The sequence below is a fragment of the Gekko japonicus genome, unplaced genomic scaffold (assembly GCF_001447785.1).
Source record: "Gekko japonicus isolate JY-2015 unplaced genomic scaffold, Gekko_japonicus_V1.1 scaffold3304, whole genome shotgun sequence".
NCBI lineage: Eukaryota > Metazoa > Chordata > Lepidosauria > Squamata > Gekkonidae > Gekko > Gekko japonicus.
In genome coordinates this window covers 18200-41459 of record NW_015174937.1, presented here as the reverse complement: position 1 = coordinate 41459, position 23260 = coordinate 18200, and the positions used below count along the sequence as shown (strand labels likewise).

General features: G+C 46.9%; 1 protein-coding gene across 1 annotated transcript in view; it reads right to left on the bottom strand.

Moving 5' to 3' along the window:
• Positions 1–23260, bottom strand: part of LOC107122073 (ephrin type-B receptor 5-like) — a gene marked incomplete at its 3' end in the record, with an annotated part of 150343 nt that overhangs the window by 126391 nt on the left and 692 nt on the right. The window contains exon 2 of the mRNA XM_015425100.1: positions 910–974. Within this exon, the coding sequence (XP_015280586.1) occupies positions 910–974 (65 nt within the window). The remainder of the gene's footprint in view (positions 1–909; positions 975–23260) is intronic.

Here is a 23260-nt window from a genome sequence, read left to right as displayed (position 1 = left end):
TTTTCATGGCTGAGAGTGGGTGACTGGCCCAGCGAATTTTCATGGCTGAGAGTGGGTGACTGGCCCAGCGAATTTTCATGGCTGAGAGTGGGTGACTGGCCCAGCGAATTTTTCACGGCTGAGAGTGGGTGACTGGCCCAGCGAATTTTCATAGCAGAGTGGGGATTCGAACCTGGGTCTCCCAGATCCTAGTCCAACACTCTAACCACTGCAACACACTGGCTGACTTTTTCTCCCTGAAGAGTGCCGAACAGTTATAATGAACGAATACAGTAAAATGCAGTGGAAGGGGGGGAAAACACCACTTAAATAAAACAAATAAAAAATAAACAACTATATGCCGGGCTTGTACTGGACCCAACAATCTAATTTATCCAAGGCTACATTATTTCACAAGATTACAAGTGACCTCCAGACTATACAGGTCTGTTCTTTTGGAGAGCGTGGCTGCTTTGAAGCATGGACTCTACGACATTGTACCCTGCTGAGGTCTTTCCCCTCCCCAAACCCCAGACTACCCAGGCTCCACCCACAAATCTCGATGAATTTCCTGATCCAGAGCTGGCAACTCTAGGGAAGGGGAATCAGCAACACACACACACACACACACACACACACACACACACACACACACACCATTGTGGAAGTCCTCTGCTGGATACAAGCCCTTGTTTATCAATGCTTATCTTATCAAGTTTCCCTCTAGGGGTTTCGAGGGCGGGAAGCAATTAATTTGCTAAGGAGAGATAAAGGCAGGGCAGCGAGATATGACCCTGGGGGATTTGCAAATCCCGCCAGCTTTGGTTTGCCTGCCACCGGCAAAGCTTCCGCATTCTCAGCCCTCAAGAGCCTCGCTTTCTGCAGAAGCGCATGACACGCAAGCGGCGTAGACCGACAGGGAACACCCACCCCGTCAGGAGGATGCGCAGTCCAGCCAATCTCGGACGTCTCCCCCGTCGTGTCCAAAAGAATCTCTGTTAAAAAAAAGAAGAACAATAAAAGGCAAATTGGGGTGACCTTGAAGTAACTTTCTGTACAATTGCAGCTCATACGTAATACATTTCCTCCACCCCCATTCCCCACATTATCTCCAGCAAGGGGGAGAGGTGGGGATTATTGCCTCCAGCCTCAAATCCTGGTGGTAGAAAGGGCTGTCAAGTCACAGTCGACTTGTTTGTTTGTTTATTTGTTCCATTTTTAGCCCTCCCTCCCCCGCAAGCCGGCTCAGGGTGGGTTACAACCAGTGTTCCCTCTAAGCTGAGTTAGTGTGAGCTAGCTCACAGTTTTTTAGCCTCCAGCTCACACATTTTTGTCTTAGCTCAGGAAGGAGGGCTCCACAGCAAACTAATTTATGCAGCAGCCAAATCGCTCGCTCACAACTTTAATGCCAGTAGCTCACAAAGACAAATTTTTGCTCACAAGACTCCACAGCTTAGAGGGAACATTAGAACATACACCATGATTAATAAGACAACCTTACAATCCATAAAATTGTGCTAATTAACCAAAACCCATCATTTCTAAGACACTGCCAAAACATCTGATGGCGTCTGCTACAGAATAAAAGTGCTGAGAGATGCTGATTGCAGGTAGCTGTAGATGGAACGGTACTGAGCAAATGGGTGGGGTGGGTGAGAGAGTCAGCCATGATGAAATAGAGCTGGCAGAGCACGGGAGGCCATTATAGATAAGTTGCTGCCGCCTCAACCATAGGCTTGGCGGAACATCTCCATTTCACAGGCCCTGCAGAACTGCATTCAATCACGCAGGGCATGGATCTCCACTAGGAGAGTTGTTCCACCAGGCCGGCGCCAGAGCTGAGAAAGATCTGGCTCTGGTTGAAGCCAGGGGTACATCCTTCGGGCTGGGGATTACCAGTAGATGTTGGTCATGAGAGCACAAAGCCCTGTGAGGGATGTGTCCTGGCCCCACTGGTGGACCTCCTGATGGCACCTGGTATTTTTGGCCACTGTGTGACAGAGTGTTGGACTGGATGAGTCATTGGCCTGATCCAACATTGGCTTATCTTATGTTCCTAGTATGGCGACTCTCTAGAGTTTTCAAGGCAAGAGGTGAAGAGAAGTGGTTTGCCACTGCTGGGCTCCGTGTAGCAACTAAGCAACCCTGGACTTCCTTGGAGGTCTCCCATCCAATTACTAACCAGGGCTGACCCTGCTTAGCTTCCAAGGTCTGAGGAGATCAGGCTAACCTGAGCCATGCAGGTCAGGTCAGCCTCCAAGGCTACTTGCTAACAAATATGAAATCTAAGTGGTGGGAACCGTTTATTGTAAATCCGTTTGTTTGTTTTTTCACGTGATTTGTGTATATGTGTCTACTGGAACACATGCAAAAGACTTTGGGATTCTTGGTTGTACAACGCCACCCAGCGTGTACAGACACCTCACAACCTGGGAACGATTCACATGTACAATTAGGCTCATCATACGAAGCCTTGCGTCTGAGAAACACCTATCACCAGGGCTTGTGAACAGCCACTCACCCAGCATATTGGGCCACACCCCTGACAGCACAGCTCATTAGCACATTAGGCTCATTAGCATGTTAGGCTGCACCCACATCTTACCAGAAGTGTGGTTATCCAGCCACACCCACCTTTTGCTTGTTATTCTGTTTACCTTGTTTGTTGTCAAAACCCAGGGCCTTTTTTTGTAGCAGGAACTCCTTTGCATGTTAGGCCACACACCCCTAATGTAGCCAATCCTAATGAGTTTCTGCTGTTGGGTGTGGCCTATTGTGCTAATGAGTTCCTGCTGGGCGTGGCCAACTTGGGAGCCAGCCGGAACTCCGTTCCTGTGTGTTCCTGCCCAAAAATAGCCCTGCGTATCACAGATTTCATCCTGGAGACAAAACACACATCTTTTTTCAGCATGGTACCGCCTAACACACTTTCCAGGCCTACGACCTGGCAAAAACCACTGTAAGCAACTGTGTCGTTTCACCCAAAATCTGTTTGTTTTTTATTTAGATTTTTATTTAATTATATAATGTTACACTTTAAAATAGCAGCAGCAATGACATAATATATATGACAATGGGAGAAAAAGGGGCGCAACAACCATATCATTTACAAAACTATTTAAATATATAAGCAATTTTGGTAAACTGACAACCATTAACCATTAACCATTAACAAAATCCTTTTGTAGCCTCAACAAAATAGGAGGAGCTTATATTTAGTAGCTTTAATAGCCTCCCATTAAAAACATTCTAAATCTATCTTTTCTACTAAAGGAAACCAAATACTTAATGGATTGCGAAAAAGTTGTTCATTGTGGTTAGAATCCTTATAAACAGAAAAAAAATCTAACATAAACAAATCGCAGATTTTATGAACCCATTGTGCTACCGTAGGAATTGCTTTTTCTTTCCAAGATCTGGCTATAAGAATTTTTGCCGCAGTAAGCAACATTCCTATTAATTTTCTCCTTTTTATAGACAGACCATTTTCGGGCCAAAGACCTAAGAGAACAATCATAGGATCTAAAGGTAAGTTGTAGTTGGTTACTTTGCATATACATTGTACTATCTGAGTCCAAAATCCTTGAATTAGTTTACAAGACCACCAATTATGTATATATGTAGCACATTCCCCGCATTTTTTCCAACAAAAAGGGGTTAAACCTGGGATTCTATGCGCTAGTTTGACGGGAGTCATATACCATCTCAATGTAACTTTTAAGTTAGCCTCTAGAGCATATAATGACTTGGACATCGAATTATGGGCCTGCCATAGGTCCTCCCACTGATCTTCTGTCATCACACAGTTTAAATCCGTTGCCCAAGCTTTTTGATAAGTTAACACCTCTAATTTTCGACCTATCAATAGAATTTTATAAATTTTGGGTATTAGCCCGCGTTTTTGATAAGGTTTAAATAATAGCTGTTCAAAGTCCTTGAGAGGTTTTTGTATCGAAGACTGAAATGCGGAATTTTCCATAAAGCGTCTAAACTGAAAATATCCGAACCAATAAATATTTATTTTATATTTTCTTTCGAGATCTTGTTTGGTCATGACTTTACTTTTACGAACACAATCAATAATTCTGCTAATATCTGTCTTTTTCCATAGGGCGAAAGACTGGTGGGCCTGCCCACCCACAATCTGTTGATAGAGGTTTTAACTGAGGGGAGCCAAGCGTGGCAGGAGCTAAGATCAACGCTTCACATGTTATAGTGTAGGGGAAAGGGAGCTGCGATTCAAGGTTTGCCTCCTCGGACAGATTCGTTTGCAAGCTATTCACAGCAGCCACCCCCTCGGCAATATGGGTGTAATAACACTGGCCTACTTTACAGAATCTGTGTAAGGATGTACATGGAGCATTCTGAACACTGTGAATACTATGGTTTATTAATATATGGGCCTGCTGCATTCACACCTTACAGTTTTACACAGGCATACATATCACTGTATGCCTGAATGAGCCCAAGAAGTGGGAGGGGGGTTGGCATAGCCTGCGCTATTGACATGAGCAGACAAAAGTGCCAACAAGTCACAGCTGATTTATGGCAACTCTGTAGTGTTTTCACGGTGCATGGTGAGCAGAGGTGGTTGGCCATTGCCTGCCCTCTGTGTAGCAACCCCGATTTTCCTTGGGGGGGGGGGTTTCCTCCCGTCGAAGTGCTAACCAGGGCCGACCCTGCTTAGCTTCCAAGATGTGACGAGATTGGGCTAGCCTGGGTTATCCGAGTCAGGGTCAGAGAAGTGTAGGCCCAGTAAAATGGGGGGGGGTTTCCCACCACCCCTGAATTTTTCCAAAGAAACAACAGAAAAATTTGGAGAGAGGTAAAACCAGAGGACACCTCTTACAAAATACGTTCTTTTAAAGAACGTATTATTTTAGCAGCTCTGTCTTTACCCCCTGTAGCAGAACAGGCCTACTCAGGACTGCAGGCCCCGGTCCACCCTGCCCTCCAAGGTTTTCCCAACACCTGGAGAAGCTTTTCTCTCTCTCTCAGGTAGCCACTGCCACCACCTGACCTTTGTAAGGAATTGCCCGCTGAGAGGGTCAGGACTCCCAGCTTCCCTTTCAAGTTCTGAGACTTTGCCTCTGTGTCTCCCACTGCCCAGTGCCTGGTCACCATGGGGACCACTTACTGCCTTGTGCACCCCTGGAGAAATAGCCACTTGCCAACTGACTGCCTTCCCCCGGCACTCCTTTTAAAATAGTGTGTCCCGAACGGTGGAGGTCTGTGTGGTACAGAGAACACTACCAGTTATTAAGTATTTATTAAAAACAAAATGTTCACAAGCATACTTTTAGAACAGCACTAAACTGAGCAAGGGATTCAAAAAGAAATGGGTAAAATGCAAATCCTCTGTCCCTCTCTCTGTACATGACCTATCAGCATGGTTCCCTCTAAGCTTGAGTTACTGTGAGCTAGCTCACAGTTTTTTAAGCCTCAGGCTCACACATTTTTGTCTTTGCTCAGGAAGGATGGCTCCAGAGCAAACTAATTTATGCAGTAGCAAATCACTTGCTCACAACTTTAATGCCAGTAGCTCACAAAGTAGAGTTTTTGCTCACAAGACTCCACAGCTTAGAGGGAATATTGCCTATCAGATGTTAAAATATAGGGCAGGCTCCTTAGCTCAGAAAGTTACAGATCTCTACAGAGTTACCATTACCTTGCAGCTTCCTCCAGCTGTCTAGGCCAGCACACAGTAATGGCCACCTCCTCCAGACCTCAGTTAAGAGTTCTGTCTGCTCTGGTGACACTTAAAGAGACCTTCCTCCTTGCTTTCAGGAGTTTTATCTTCTCCCTTTTCCCTCCCACTGACCCAGTCAGGCCAGGTTAAGGAAGCTTTTCCTGACATCTCCAGAAATTTCTTCCTGAAGTCTTTTCTAGTCTTAATTTCTCCAAGTCTCTGTTCCCTGCTGGAGGGGGGGGGGCGGAACTTGACCATCCCATTGTCTAGACCGATTAGCATTCGTATGAAGGTGGGCTGAGGTAAGTCTAGAAAGCAACTGAACTGACGTCCCCCCTCCCACCCTGTTCTCTGCCCAGAGAGGGGGGAAAAACCTTTAAAACTGAGAAGGTTTTGCTGATTTCCAACCTCCAAAGAAAAGAATACATTTCTGCACACACCCTCAAAATGGGTCCTAGTAATTATTTAACGGAATCAACGGCATTAGGTAATTCCGGTTCCCATACACTGCAGATAGGTACAGTTCTCCAGTCCCCTCTTCTGTGTCCAATTCCTCCACCTTCTGCAACAAGAAACTGGTCTCTGTTTGGAATCGTACATACCAAATAATAATAGTAATTTTTTTAAAAAAACAACAGCTGACACCAAAAAAGATAGAGGAGCTTGGTTCAATCCTTGCAAGTCTACAGTTCTCTGAATCCACAGAGATCAAAATGACAGTCCAAAATTGGAAGCTATTGATCTTTCACAAGCAGATTCTGATTAGAAAAAGAAACGCGACGCTAGCATTTTGAAGGGGACGTTCTTTATCACTTGATGACCCGATATGGATTTCATGCAGCGAACTGGTCCACTGTTACTATGGCACTGTGTGGGATAATGACACATTAATGATGTTCTAAAGTTTAATGAAATGCAATATCCAGATTTTACTGATAGACCCTAAATATTATGATCTGTTAGGCTGGAGGCCTACATTTCATAAATATACCAGACAGTACGAGTTTGCGTGTTAGCAGCTAATGGATCCTATCTATGACTGCCACCAGGCCTGGAGAGAAAAATGTCCTGTCCCTTTAATAGAGGTTTCATTGGATGCTATTTACAAGGTGCCATGAAAAGCTTCACCTGTCTATTTCCACACATTAAAGCTCTATTAAAAGTACAGGGCATTTTTCTCCAGGCCAGCTGGCAACTCTGCTTGCATCTGACAACTCAGCTTAGCCAAGTTTAATACTTTCCAACCTAAGGAGCCTCTTTACAATGGAAAAACAGGTTTCAGACTTGGCTGAGTGGAATGGTGGGATGCAAGCCAGTGTATTTTATGTTCCTAAAATGAAGGAGGTGGAGGAGGAGGAAAAGTTGGTTTTTATACTCCATTCTTCACTACCCAAAGGAGTCTCGGAGCAGCATACAATTGCCTTACTTTCCTCTCTCCACAACAGGCACCTCGTGAGGTAGGCAGGGCTGAGAGAGCTCTGAGAGAACTGTGACTGGCCCAAGGTCACCCAGCTGGCTTCATGTGGAGGAGTAGGGAATCAAAGCCCGTTCTCCAGATTAGAGTCTACCGCTCTTAACCACTACACCAAACTGGCTGTACATGAAAATATACATTCTATATATTGCAGTTTCCCCCACAATTTCCAGATTTCTACCCATCTGTTACTGAGCTCACATACAAAGCCCTTCCCGGCCTTGGTCCCTCAAATTTGCAGGACCGCCTCTCTCCCGATGCACCGCCAGGACGGTTCTGCCCATTGGAGTGGGGCCTCCTGCGGGTGCCACTCTGCAAATGGGGGAAATCAACAACTGCTCATACACAGGCATTCTTGGTAGTGGCCCCCACCTTGCGGGACAGCCAGCCAGAGGAGGTCAGGAGGGCTCCCCACTCTCCTCGCTTTCCACAAGCGATGCAAAACTGAATTATTCAAGAGGGCTTTTTTAACTCAGGTAATCAGGCTTTACAATAATGAAAAGTTTCCGTAAGAAGCTTGGGTAAAGGGACAGGGACTATGGGCTAAACTAGTGTGTAGAGTACATCCAGTCTGTTACTGTGAGCACCATGCTACTGTGTAACTTCTGCATCATTGAACACGTCATGTTAATTGGTTACGCTTTGTTTCAGCTCTGTTTTCTGATTTCTGCAATACAAATCCTATTGCACTGCTTATGGGACGTCCCGTCCTGTTAAGGAGGAGGAAGAAGAGATTGGATTTATACCCCGCCCTTCACTACCCAAGGGAGTCTCAGAGTGGCTTACAAACTCCTTTCCCTTCCCCTCCCCACAACAGACACCCTGTGAGCAATGTTCTCTCTAAGCTATGGAGCTCTGTGAGCAAAAATTCTACTCTGTGAGCTTCTGGCATTAACGTTGTGAGCAGGAGATTTGGCTGCTGCATAAATTAGTTTGCTCTGGAGCCATCGTTCCTGAGCTAAGACAAAAATGTGTGAGCCAGAGGCTAAAAACTTGTGAGCTAGCTCACACTAACTCAGCTTAGAGGGAACACTGCCTGTGAGGTAGGTGGGGCTGAGAGAGCTCTGACAGAAACTGTACTTTTTCAAGAACAGCCGTGCCAGAACTACGGCTTGCCCAAGGTCATCCAGCAGCTGCGAGTGGAGGAGTGGGGAATTAAACCCGGCTCTCCCAGGTTAGAGTCCGCGCACTTAACCCCTGCACCAAACTGGCTCTGCATTTGACCTACACTGCACAATCCAGCTTGAGTTTCAACAAGAAAGGCAAAATATCAGTAAAAATTCAAAGCATCCCCCCCCTCCCCCGGTTTCAAAATTTTCTGAAATTGTACATCTCCAATAAGGCAGGAGACCTGACCTGGATGGCCCAAGTTAACTTGATCTTGTCAGATCTTGGAAGCTCAGCAGGGTCGGCCCTGGTTAGTACTTGGATGGGAGACCACCAAGGAAGGCCAGGGTTGCATCACAGAGGCAGGCAATGGCCAAACCACCTCTGAATGTCTCTTGCCTTGAAAACCCTATGGGTTGATAGCTCTTTCCACCACCAATGGGGCAGGAGCAGCATTGTCCTCGGAGAGCAGCTCAATGCATTCCCTCTGCCTAAAGGACACGACCTACCCCATGGCTATTCAATCTGCAGGTCGTTTTGAAAGATGCTCCACAAGATTTCCAGGGTAGCCGACCAAGCAAATTGGCCTTCTTAGAATGAAGGCATTTCTCTGGCCGATTCTCATCAAGGGCAAACACGCAAAAGCTGTTTTGAAACAGGGAGAGGAGATTTTGGGAAAGAAGAGGAGGTAAGATGGGAAGAGAGGGGGGGAAACAGAAAAACACGCTTTGGCAGCCTGTGTTCTAAGGAAGAAAGCTTCTCCCCAGATGGTTTCTCTCCGGTGAGCCAGGTAATTTTTTTTTATATATAGCATGCATATTTCACAGGCTAACAAATACACACAGCCCACAGCTGACTAGGCTGTCCCTCTGACGGGGAATATTTAAAAAGCCACTGCAAGGAAATGATGAGCTGGTATATCTTCCAATGCTCTGCCCAGGCTAGAGAGCTGGCGGTGGAAAGTGCCACTAAGTGGCAGCTGGCTTCTGGTGACCCCGGAGGGTTTTTAAGGCAAGAGCGGTCCAGACATGGTTGGCTATTGCCGACTTCTGCATCACGACCTTGGATTTCTTTGATGGGCTCCCCTCCGAGTACAAACCGGGGCTGACCCTGCTGAGCTTCCAAGAGCCAAAGAGATCATCAGGCCTGTGTGGGCCATCCAGATCCAGGCACTTAGAGAGCTACTAGCTATAAAAGGCTTGGTGTTTAAAAAGCAGGAGCATAATGCCCTAGCATTTTTATATGGCATATGGCACAAGACAGCCCGTCTCATACCTCGGGCTGAAGCAATTTATAGTGCTGCCATATCTCAGGGCGCTGACTTGACTTCAGCCTCTTCCTCGAGTTCTCCAAGGCTGCCTCCACAGTGCTGCGTATGGTGCTGTCACTGCACTGTCGCAATTGTTCATCTCCTGGTTGTCTTATCCACAGAGAAAAAAACAAGTTGTGAATGATCGCTATAGCACAACGACAGCACAATACCCACCAATGGGTAGGTGCAGTCCCAGAGGAGTAGAATATGAGGGGGGGGGAGGAGATGAAGACGAAGAAGAATTGGTTTTATATCCCACTTTTATATACCTGGAGCTGCGGTGGCTCAAGTGGTTAAGACAGTGAACTGCAGGCTGTGGAAGGTCGGTAGTTCAGCAGTTCAAGACCCGAGTGTGCCGCATGATGGAGTGAGCTCCCGTCTCTAGTTCCAGCTCCTGCCAACCTAGCAGTTCAAGAGCAAGAAATTGCAAGTAGATAAATAGGTACCACTTCGGTGGGAAGGTAACAGCGTTCCATGCGCCTTGGTGTTCAGTCATGCCGGCCACATGACTACGGAAACATCTTCGGACAGCGCTGGCTCTTTGGCTTGGAAACGGAGATGAGCACCGCAACCCTAGAGTCGGATTCGACTGGCTTTCGAGCAAGGGAACCTTTACCTTTACCATATATACCTGGAGGAGTCTCGGGGTGGCTTGCAATCACCTTCCCTACCTTTCCCCACGACACACACCCAAGGTCACCCAGCTGGCTGCACGTGGAGGAAGGGGGACTCAAACCCAGTTCTCCAGGTTAGAGTCTGGAGAACCGGAGCCATCTCACTGCTCCTCTCGACAGCTCCTCTGTGCAGAGACAAAGAGGAGGGCATGCCTTGCTCACACTCTGTGTCTACAAATGCCCTAAAAAGGTCAGCAAAAGCTAAATGGCAAACTCCATAGGGGCTCGCAACCCAGACAACCTCTGGTACTCCCCTGAGGATCCTAACCCACAGGTACCGAGCATGTACTTTCAGCCACATCCCAGATTGCAATCCATTTGCCTGTTTCCGGATGAGAACCCAACCCAGTCCCTGACTACATAGCCCCGCCTCTTCATTTGCATAACCCAACCCTGGGTTCTGTTTTCTTTGATGCTAAGAAGGGGTAGAATTCCGAGAATCGTGCTTATGCACATTGATTCCCTTCTCCAGCCCATCAATACTACCATTAACCCCAGTGTCCCCTATCACTGTCCTACTGAGCTCAGCCATATTGATCTGTCTAATCTAGTAACTGGCCTTAAATCAAATCATGTGCATTTTCCCACCGCTGCCCCAATATGGCAAGGATTTGGTCCAACGTTTCTTGGGCAGCCAAACCGACCTTCTTAGAACGCGGTGCAGTCATTGCCTAGTCTATGCTACATGGTCCCTTTACTGTAATTAGGTACACGCCGCATAACTAGGAATTGATGCTCTCCTTCCAGCCTCGTGTTCCAAACCGTCGCCAGCAGAAGATCGCACCACTTCCATTCACTGGAACAAGAACATACTGCTGTCTTATCAGCGCAGCCAGCCCACACACCGCAGATAAGTGTGAGGTTATCTCTTACTATGTTTGCAGAGCCGTGCGAGTCTGGCTACAGTTTAAAGTCGGTATCCGGTTGCACCTTTTCAGGCTTTTTTTTTAATAAGCGGCTGAGAATGTCAATGGGCAATGGCTGATGGCAAACCAGGCAAGGCATAAACGACAGTGAAACAGCTCACTCCGAGGCAGGGAAGGTTTGCGCTCAACAGTCCTTATTTTAAAGGGACAGTTGCTTTACAAATCACATGACCGAGTCAAAAGATACACTATGATAAACACACATCCCAGTTGTCCTTGTTCAGGAGAGAGAGACCATATTTTCTGGTACCCCTCCCGTTCTGCTGGAGGTGAAAAGGGTACCTTTACCTGAGGGCACCATGAGATGGTGATGTTGATGCTGGGGTAGCACCTGCAGGAACATGCAGGCTAAGTGGATAAGTGGATAGCAGAACCTGGAGTGGGTGCAGATGATGGCATCGCTTGCCAGGTACATAACATGAAGAGAAAACACCAGGAAACTGCTTTTCACCCAGCCCCCACCAGTAGACATTGTGGCAAGAGTTTGCGTTACCAGTATTCTATAGGCAGAGACAGTTTCACTGTGGGAACTTTCCTGAGTTTTCAAAGAATCTTACATTCACATTAAGGAATTTCAGACAGGCAATATATTCCGGAAGAGGAACGGTTCCCAAACGGTTTCTCGTCTGTCATTTCAGACAGAACCGTTTGAGAACCAGTTCCCTTCCGGAATATATTTGTCATTTCATGCACAATCGCTTCTGTCCCGTTTAGGAAACGGGGCTGAAGCGTTTTACCTGTCAACCGCTTCCAAGTACTCCTCAGTTTCCTCTCCCGGTTCCAATGCACTTTTCCCCACCGTTTTTCGCCCGCGCGGGCGATCTCCGGCTTTTTTTTTTTACGTTTGCTTTATAGCGCTATAACGGAATAGCATTATATCAGTCCCATTGGAATGCATGGGGTGTTTTGTTATACTGCTGTAGTGCTATAGCGCTCTAAAGTGAATGTTAAAAAAAAAGCCGGAGATTGCCCACACGGGCAAAAAACGGCGGGGGGAAAGCGGGAAAAAGCGGTGCAGTCTGAAATGGCAAACCGCTTCAGATCCAGCTCTTTACCCGAAGGGGAAAGCCATGTGTGAAATGGCAGCCCTATACTGGTTCACTTCAAAACGGCTCATTACCGGCTTGAAACCGGGTGAAACTGGGTAATGTGAAATTCCCCATTAATAACACATACTCCATTGGAAGCCAAGCTACCACCAAGTCAGCAAATACAATGTACAGTCGGTGGAGAACAGCCTTTCAGCGATGAGTGACAAGGGTGAGACCGAGAGTTGATGCAGTCGAGCCTTTGTACGACAACTGAGGTGCACCATACAAGGGTATGCTTCCATCTGTGGAATACTGGAAGGTATCTGCTGACAGTTCACTACATCTCCAGAATGGGAAAAGACACCCTAGTTTTTACGAAACCCCAAATCACAGGTTATAGCTCTGTTCACAAGCTATAGTAAACACACATACAATTGTGAACATTATACACCTGATATTTTTGCATAGGTGCATTGAGTAATTCTCGTGTTATGTTCAGTGCATGTTCAGCTGAACATGTGATGGAAACTGCACCTGAGTAGTAGTAGCAGTTCAAATTTTCAGACAAGTGTGTGTCACTGAAGTCTAATCCCATCATATATGTCACAAAGCAATCTTATGCATTCCATATCATTCCAAACACCTTCTGACTGCTTTCAAAATAATTCAATAATAATAATAATAATAATAATAATAATAATAATAATAATAATAATAATAATAATAAACCAAACTGCTAAGCCACCATCTCAGTTCCTGCCATCTTCAGTATCCAGCAACCTTCTAATATATTTGATTTCCTTCAGGTGAGTTTAATGATCTTTGTAACATAAATTCCTTACATGTTCAATAAAATATTCTGCAGTCATAAGGTAGACAAAATCCTAGCAGCCGTAATTTACCGTGACATGATATCTGCCATTAAGTCGCTTCTTAGAGAAATGCAGTACAGAAATGCCTCCGCCTCCCAAATTTAATCTTACTTATTCCATCCAGAAGGGGAGCTGAATCATAATTTTCAAATGGTTAGCTGAAGCAATGAACTTAAAAAAATATTATTTTGCTTAGCGAAGCTTTAAATAAATCCCTATTCTGTCTTAACAATAAGGACCCCACTAAACAGTAAGGGATGTTGTGTGGATTGGTGTAAATGAGCAGGTTACACTAGTTATGTGTTAGGGTTGCCAAGTCCAAATTTCTTAATAGCGGGGGGACTCCCGGGCGTCCTTGGGTGTCCCCTGGCACGCGCACGAAGTGCACGCACCGCGATCACGTCACCCGGAAGTGAAGCAATCACATCGTGCACGTTGGGGCAGGACCACAATCTGGTACCCCTCCCGGTTAAAATACTATGCCAATTTTGTTTTTTGGAAATGTGGGAAGAACAGGAAGGAAGAAGGAAGAAAGAAAAGGAAGAAGAAAGAGGAGGAGGAGGAGGAAGAAGAGTTTCCCCCAAAATGAGACCTACCCCAAAAATAATCCCTAGCAGGATTTCTATGCATTTGTGGTATAAACCCTAGTGTGTCTTCTTGAGAAAAAATAAATATAAGACAGTGTCTTATTTTCGGGGAAACTTGGTATAGCTCAGATGATAGAGCGTCCCCCCGCAACGTGCCTGATGCGATTGCATCACCTCCAGGCACGTCACACACACCAGGCATGTCACGCGCTTTGGGGGTGGGGTCCCCCCCGGCGGGCCAATCCTTGCTGGCGGGGAATGGGCCTCTCGGGTGGGTGTTTCCCCGCCCCCCCGGGGGGACTTGGCAACCCTATAATATGTGTAGTTGAAAAATATGTCACACCATTCGTGTTCTTTCATCCATTGTAAAGGGCTGCTGCTGTGAACATTCTTTCAAAAATGTATCACTGTGCACATGCAGCAGAAGAAATAGGTTGTGGCAATTCCGTAATACTGTGTGGGCCCAAGAAACATCACAGTAAAAATAACGTGTGCACCATGTTGTAGGGCAGACCACTACAATTTGGCCCAAAATGACGGGGGGGGGGGGGCTGGTCCAGCCATGTGTTGTTTTCTAAACCTCTGGGCCAGCTGCAAGTTCTGCGTGAGTGCATGCACAAGCATAGATGAGCAAGAAAGCCAAACATTTGGTCTGGTGCTCAAATTTCTTGACTCATGCCGTGGTTTTGGGAGCAGAAACCCACAGCGAAATATCCACTTTTGCATTACTTAAATGTTGATACTTCTTTATAGCAAAAAGCTCTCAAGGGAAATTTCCATTTTTTTAAAAACAACCTACCACAAAAGCAGCGATTCCTAACAGCTTTCCTAAAAGAATAATAATAAAACCCAGCAAAAACAAACAAACAAATCAATGGAAGCAATCTAGTTAAAACTCCAGCCTTGTAGAACAACACAAAAAGACTTAATTATTTGGCAGGGTGGAAGATCCTTTGGGAACGGGACAGCTTGTGGGTAGGGCTGCCAACCTCCAGGTGGTGGCTGGAGATCTCCTGGGATTACAACAGACCTCCAGGAAACAGTGATCAGTTCCCCTGGAGAAAAGGGCCACTTCGGAAGGTGGACTGTGTGACATTATACGCCGCTAAGGCCGCCCCCCAAAACCCCACCCTCCTTAGCTCTACCCCCCAAATCTCCAGGTATTTCCCAACCCAGAGCTGGTAACCCTACTTGTGAGTGCTTTGTCACAGTAGAACCCAGCCCATGCAACTAACTTCATGGGGGAGTGCCAACACCGAGAAGGCCCTGCATCTTTGGGCAGCGCCAAGCAGAGAGGCTACAGTTTACCGAGAGATTGTTCACACAGTCAATCAAGGGACAGAGGCAGCTCCTGCCGGGGAAAGGCAATCCTGGCACAGCTGCCACCGGAGACTCAGAAGCAGCAAACGCTGGTCAGTGGCACCTTCAAGTTATGGAACTGTCCTGAAGAGGGAGTGTGAAACTCCGGATCCACTTCTTCCCTATGGGAATGGGCATCTCTAGACTCAAGGCGAAGGAGGGGAAGGAGGGGGAGCTTGTCAGTTTACGCAAACCAAGGAGGTATATGCATGCGGCTTAAAGTTGCCAACCTCTAGGTGGGGCATGGCAATCTCCTGGAATCACAACTCCTCTCCAGACGACCAAGACCCTGGGAGACAGGGGCTGCTTTGGAGGGCAGAATCTACGGCCAGCCTCCAACTGGGGAAAATGGCTGCTTCAGAGGGTAGACTCTATGGTACTATGCCCCACTGAGATTCCCCTCCCCTTCCCAAACTCCACCCTCCGTAGGCTCCACCCCCAATCCCTAGAAATTTCCAAAGCTACCCTAACTGGAACTTGTTTCTCCAAGCAGTATGCAGAAGATACCTGCCCGCGTATGAATTAAATTGGCTTAGAATGGGACAGAAGAAGGAAGTGCAATATTAGCATCAGAAATTGGCCATTCACCACTAGCACTAACCTTGGTTAAGCAGGATGCCTAGGGGTGCCAAGTTCCAATGTTCCCTCTAAGCTGTGGAGTCTTGTGAGCAAAAATTCTACTTTGTGAGCTACTGGCATTAAAGTTCTGAGCGAGCAATTTGGCTGCTGCATTAAATCAGTGTGCTCTGGAGCCATCCTTCCTGAGCTGAGGAAAAAATCTGTGAGCCAGAGGCTAAAAAACTGTGAGCTAGCTCACACTAACTCAGATTAGAGGGAACACTGGTGCCAACTCCAGGCTGGGAAATTCCTGGAGACCTGAGTACTGTGCCGGGGGGGGGGAGTGGTGTTCGGGGCACAGGAGCAGCTTAGTGGGGTATAATACCATAGAGTCCACCAAAGTTTGATTTAAGGTATACGCTTTCGTGTGCCCACACAGATCTTCAGATTCAGTGAAATGGAAGTTATCAGTCCATACATATAGGTAGAGGGTGTGCAGCAAATAATCATACAACATATAGATGCAAGGGCCAGACAGGGATAACAAGCTTTGTTTGGTCACCATTTGTTTGGATTTAATTCCGGGGGGAATGCTGAGAGTAATTGAGACCCATACCAACAGGATCCCAGTTAATTGCTCTCAGTATTTCACAATTAAGAAGGGTACATTTACACATCAATCTGCAATTTCGATACATTTATTTCCTTCACTATGTCCACCCCCAGCTTGCTATTTCTTGTTTGGTCCTTGCATCTGTTCAACATCTTCATTATGTCGTATGCTAATTTGCTGCTCACCCTCTACCCATATGTATGGACTGATAACTTCCATTTCAATGTATCTGAAGTAGTGTTGTTGTTGTTCAGTCGCACAGTCGAGTCCGACTCTTCGTGACCCCATGGACCAGATCACGCCAGGTCTTTCGGTCTTCCGCCGTCCTCTGAAGTTTGCTCAACTTCATGTTTGTTGCATCTATGACACTGTCTAAACATCTCATCCTTTGCCGTCCCCGTCTTCTTTGACCTTCAATCTTTCCCAGCATCAGGGTCTTCTCCAGTGAGTGCTCCCTGGAAGTGTGCGTGCACACAAAAGCTTAGACCTTGAATAAAAGTTTATCTTAAAGGTGCCCCTGGACTCCAACTTTGTTCTATACCATGCTGGTGAGGTATAAATGAAGCAAATAAATAAGTGTAATTAAACAGACAGCCGTGGGAATCTGCTGTGGTGCTAATTCCAAACCAAGCAGAAATTGGGAGTTTCAGCATTAAACAGACCAGATGTAATGCAACCATGTGGGCAAATGCAGGCCCTGTGCCCTGAAAGAGATGCCATGCTGGCGAACCATGGTACACAACTCAGCTTGGAACGGCTCTCAGCTGAAGGGCACCAGCATAGAGCACTTGAGGAAGAGAGGCACAACAGACATCCACTTTGACTAATCGTCTGGCATTCTGCCCAAGGGACAGTAAACACAAGTCAACTTGTTTCTTGGGAGAAACCAGCTGCTTGGAACTTCAGAAGAGGTCTGAATTGAGGTTCTTTGTCCAATATTCCTTGGGTATAATCAAGCCCATTTTGCCGTCTTTCCTGGAGCCAGAATATGCGGATGTGGTTACAGCTGGCGAAAGAGGTGTTTTGTTTAGCACATTTTCTATCCCATTCTTTGTCCAGAAACAGCAACACACATCCTTCTCCTCTCCTCCTCTGTGTCCGCTCAAGAGCCTTAGGCTGAGACAGAGTTCCAGTCCCAAGTCACCAGGCAAATTTTGTGGCAGAGTGAGGATTTGAAGAACCTGGGTCTCCTAGACCCACCCAAAAAATGAATAAGTATGGTGTTCAGAGAGGGAAGAGATTACCTTGCCGATGCCGACTAGGGGTAAAAGAGTTCCAGTCTCTTCCATGTTTCCAAAGTCAAAGAGTTGGCAGGATTATATCAATATACCCATCCCCTCATTTATGATACCAAAGGACCCAGTACAGGGGTCATTTTGTAGAAAAAGAGATGCAGGAGCTCATTAGCATAGCTCATTAGCATAACTTATTTGCATATGCCACACCCCCTGACATCACCGGAAGTGTGTCAGAAGGCAACACCCACCGTTCAGGCTCCACTGGACTGTTTTGGATTGCTAGCTATTGGGGGGGGGGAGAAACAAGCAGATCAGTCCTCGCAGAGGAGGGAGAGCTTGTACCTGAATAAAACATGGCCTTAAAGGCGCCCCCTGGACTGTTTTGGACTGGGGGGGGGGTCTGCAGCTTACCTAGCTCCTTCTTGCTCTGACTGAGGGCTGCTGGGAGCAGGGGGTGGGGCTTGTTGCATGTGCCCGCCCCATGGGCTCTTTACTGCCGGAGCTCCGCTCCTGTGCGCTCCTGCAGGAAATGACCCCTGGACCCAGAACATCCACCAAGAGCCAATTCAAACTCTTATTACTTTCTAAATAGGAAAAAAGCCAGAATATAAATGGCAAAAAGCACAAGCAGTTGCCACTAGTTGTACCACACAGCTGGCTGTGAATAGTGCACGCCAATTTTCCCCACCGTGAATACAACGGAAGGAGTCCTTGATATACTCAGCTACTGAAAAGATACATGAGCTTTTACTAGGATTGGCAGCTACGGGTTGGGTAATTCCTGGAGATCGGGGGATGGCAGGCTTTTGAGAGGGAGCTGCGGTGGCTCAAGTGGTTAAGACGCTGAACTGCAGGTTGTGGAAGGTCAGTAGTTCAGCAGTTCGAGACCCGGGTGCCGCATGATGGAGTGAGCTCCCATCTCTAGTTCCAGCTCCTGCCAACCTAGCAGTTCGAAAGCAAGAAATTGCAAGTAGATAAATAGGGAGCGCTTCGGTGGCAAGGGAACAGCGTTCCGTGCGCCTTGGTGTTTAGTCATGCCCGCCACATGACCACGGAAACGTCTTCGGACAGCGCTGCCTCTTCGGCTTCGATACAGAGATGAGCACCGCAACCCTAGAGTCGGATTCGACTGGCTTTCGAGCAAGGGAACCTTTACCTTTACCTTTTAGACGCGAGCAGGTTATAATGCCATAGACAACCCCCCCCCCAAAGCTGCCATTTTCTCCAAGGGAATTGATCTCTGTAGTCCGGAGATCAGTTGTGGGGTGATTCCAGGCCCCACATGGAGGTTGGCAACATTAGCTTTTACAATAAAGTTGAGTCTTCACAAATGACAGTGCAGCACATGTACCCTTTCACTTCGTGCTTTCTGACAGGAGCTCTTCACCCTCTTCTTCAACACACTACACCAATCCATTTCCGTTGTTCTCACAAACACAACTTCTTCCCTCCATTTCCTCTCCAACAAGACGCGCTCTTTTCCTTCTCAAAACCTCTTCTCCCTCCTTTTATTCTCCCCATGACCACCGCTGTTGTTTCCAGAGTCTTTACTCAGATCCCTCCTAGTCTTCCCCATATTTTTATCCCTCCTTTCCAACCAGCTCTCTCCAAAGGCTTTCATGTGTGAGAGAAAGATGAATATTCCTCACGAAAAACGGTTCAGGTCAGTGAGCACATGTGGCCGCAGGGATTTTCCGTGGCCCAGCAACGGGGCTGCTGACAGCACCTCTGCTCCCCCCTCTCCGACACTCGGGTTATTTCACATTCCCTCACGCTTCGCCTGCCCTCGTCCTTTCCCATCTCCTGTCCCTAGCCTGCTGATTCAACATAACCTGGCCTCCCGGTAAGCAACACATCCTATGTCCTCCATTATTCACATTAGGGGCTGCCATGGCAACCCAAAGGGTATAACATAAAGGTCTGGAAACCTAAAGGGTGTCGGATACTGTAACTCGGCACGCAAGACGATCTGGTAGGGATTATTATTATTATTATTGAGCTACTGGCATTAAAGTTGTGAGTGAGCGATTTGGCGACTGCATAAATCAGTTTGCTCTGGAGCCATCCTTCCTGAGCTGAGACAGAAAGGTGTGAGCCGGGGGCTAAAAAACTGAGCTAGCTCACACTAACTCAGCTTACAGAGAACCCTGTAGGAGCTCTCTTCTTCTCTCTCTTACGTGGGCTTGGAGCTGCAGCAAGCTAACCTTTTTGAAGTTAATCTGTTCACAGTAAGTTAAATGTACCTACATGAGCATGTCATGCAAGATGTGCTTCTATTTTTGTAAGTAAAGTGCTTTCTCTTGTTACCACGGGAGTCAGATCATCTTTGTGATTTGTTTGAACAGCATTTTCCTCATAACCAGGAAACATGGAGAATCAGGGATACTGGGGCCTCGGTCACGCGAAAGGTTTTGGGCCGGGAGAGGGACGGATCGGGGGCGGAGCAAACGGGCACGATCCCACCGCGACATCTGGGAAACGTGGCGCACCCGTCCCAGATCCGGCCCTTCAGGCCGAAAAGCCGCATCTAAAATAAACCACCAACAGAGGTGGACTTACCAGCAGGGCCGCATCAAGCGCGGCCGTGGGATCACCGCCGCGTCCTTCTGCCGGCGCATCCAAGACCCCTGGCCGAACTGCGCATGCTCACACATGTGCAGTTCGGCAGCCTCCGTCTCCGTCTCGTCGCTTTCTCCCTGGTCTCCCCAGCATCTGATCGTGCTGGGGAGCAACTGCGCGGCGGCTCACGGGATCTGTATGATCCCACCGCCGTGTGTCTATTTTGGTGCGGCTTTCAAAAGCCGCACTTTGCCTGCGCTCCCCCCCACCCCCAATGTGGAAGGGACCTGGGTAAAGCTTCTGTGCTTCCAAGGCAAAATTTATTTTTTTTACATTTAACCCACTAAAGGGAAGCTTCAGAAGAAGTCCTTTTCGGTCACTAGAATGTTGTTGCTCAAACTGCAAGTGAGGGGAGATTGTGTTACCCATGATCCTCCTAATAGTGAGGTCACCATTTTGTCTGAATAGAGTAGTGTGCATATTTGACCATTTTGGCACAGAAATCAAGCTGTGCTGAGAGTATGTATACTCTCGTAATGAAGCTGGGGGGGGGAGACCACACACATTGCCCTAGTCACACAAAATGACGACTGCACAAAGTCACAGGATTGTGGGTAGCGTGATCCTTGACTGATTTCGCACTAGAGCTGCCCCTTAAGTGCAGTTTGAGCACCAAACCTCTAACAACTGAGAAGGGCTACACTTGGATCCCATAAGGCATTTCCATGGACAGAAGGGAGGGATGATACGCACGGATTCCCCCTTCCTGGCAAAGACCTCCAACTAGGATTGCCACCTCTGGATTGGGACATTCCCGGAAATTTGGGAGTGGAGCCTGGGAAATTCACAGTTGGGAGAGGGGAGTTCAGCAGCAATGTGGTGGCATTTTCGAAGCTGCCATTTTCTCCTGGGGAACTGGTCTCCAGCAAAGTTTCTGGTCTCCAGGCAGTTTGGTGTAGTGGTTAAGTGTGCAGACGCTAATCTGGGAGAACCGGGTTCGATTCTCCACTCCTCCACTTGCAGCTGCTGGATGACCTTGGGCAAGCCATAGTTCTGACAAGAGCTGTCCTTGAAAGGGCAGTTCTGGAAAGAGCTCTCTCAGCCCCACCTACCTCACAGGGTGTCTGTTGTGGGGAGGGGAAGGCAAAGGAGTTTGTAAGACGCTCTGAGACTCTGAGTGAAGGGCAGGGTATAAATCCAATCTTCTCTTCTCTCTCTCTCTCTCTCTCGAGTCAGTTGTAATTGTGGGAGAACTCCAAGCCTGAGCTGGCGACTGTTAACCCCACCTCTGACTCTCATGCTTCTCCTGGGAGCCCCCTCTGCCTTAGGACCAGCATTTGGGGGGATCCCCTGAAGCCACAGTAGGATGGGGGGGGGGAAGCAAGGAAGTCTCATTCCACTAACAGAAATCCTTTCCGACAGTAGAGATTTCCTGGAGGAGCCAAGCCACGCCATGTCTTCTCCTTGAACTGCTTCACCTCCTTCTCAAAGGAATGCCACTTCCCAAAGGAAATTCAAAGCAATGGCTTTCTTGTTTCGGCAAGCTTACACCTCTGTCTAAACGGAGAGACTGGACTCTACAGCAAATTGCATATTGGTTGATTTGGTTTTATTTATTTATTTATTTTTGCAATATTGCATTTCCTTGCATGTTTCCTGGCCGTTAGTCACTTTTGAGAGGCCAATAAGACTTGACACAAACGTTCAAATTAAAAATAAATACATGAAATTGAATTAATCTGGTAGGGATATAACCTACACACGGGGAACCTTGAACAGTGACCTTTTAATCAACCGGCTGCCAATAAAACATGCAAAACCGTCATTGTCTTCCCTCTCTCTTCCACACAGTAGCCCACACACTGCCAAGATATTAAAAATGAAACTGCCTTAGAGATCCAAAGGCAGAGTCTATAATCACTCTTTATTGCTTTGTCCCAGCCAATAAGAATATCATTGGTTTCCACTGACATTTTCTTCTTGAGGTTGTATTTCTCACAAGCATCTTGAAATGATACTAAACCTTCAACCACATAGTAGATGGACAGTATCAGAACTACCAGTTGGTTCTGAGCTGTCAGCAAGATTTGAATTTAAAGGCTGCGAATTCCCAAATAAGGTTCTGAACACCCTTCTCAAAGGAAGCTCAAAATTTAAGTTTTTCTCGTTTTGGCGAGTTTAGATTTCCAGCTAAATGGGGAGACAGGTCAGACTGGTTTCAATAGAAAAATTTTACACTAATTGATTTGAGGTTATTTATTTGCAATTGGGGATACTGCATTTTATTGTTTCCCCCCTGCTCTTAGATACCTTTAAAGACTAGTAAGGCAGGATACAAACATTTTGATCACAAATAAATTTTATGGAATTACAGATTGCAGCAGATCTCTGTACAAACTTCCTTTTATCACTATGCCACTCCCTTAAAATCCATATAGTTGTTTTAAAAATAATTTTTTCTTCTTTGAATTTTCAGGACCTTGTACTGTTTGAGTGTCCTGACCTGGATAGCCCAGGCTAACCTGATCTTGTCAGATTTCAGAAGCTAAGCAGGGTGTTCCCTCTAAGCTGTGGAGTCTTGTGAGCAAAAATTCTACTTTGTGAGCCGCTGACATTAGAGTTGTAAGCGAGCGATTTGACTGCTGCACAAATCAGTTTGCTCTAGAGCCCTCCTTCCTGAGCTAAGGCAAAAACGTGTGAGCCGGAGGCTAAAAAACTGTGAGCTAGCTCACACTAACTCAGCTTAGAGCTGAACATCTCCTGCCTTGAAAACCCTACAGGGTCGCCATAAATTGGCTGTGACTTGATGACAAAACAGCAGCAACAACTTTTTGATCACAAACACATGTTGAAACTTTTCCTTCTTTTTAAACCATGAGGAATCCAAGTAATGATCTCAGCTAATTCAAACATCTCCCAGGCTTGCTTTCAAAATGTTCGGTTATTGTTCTGAGCGAAACTCCCTCCTTCCCTGAATGATGGGAAGTTTCGGGGATAGCAGTGCAGGGTCATTTTACTTTTTGAAATATCTGTTTATAAAGACACAAGCTGAATAGGGGGGAACAGATTAACAGAGAGACAGAACGGCACCAGTTCTCCAACAAACAAGGGGTGATTTCCCACAAGCGCTGCTCCGCGCTCACTCCTCCCTTTTGCCCCGATGGTACATGTCAATTTCACACAAGCTGCTGTGTGGCCGCATTTTGCCCCGCAGCTTCGTGCGATTTTCCCCGCGTCTACTCAGTCCTCAAAAAACAGGATTGAGTAGACGCGGGGGAAATC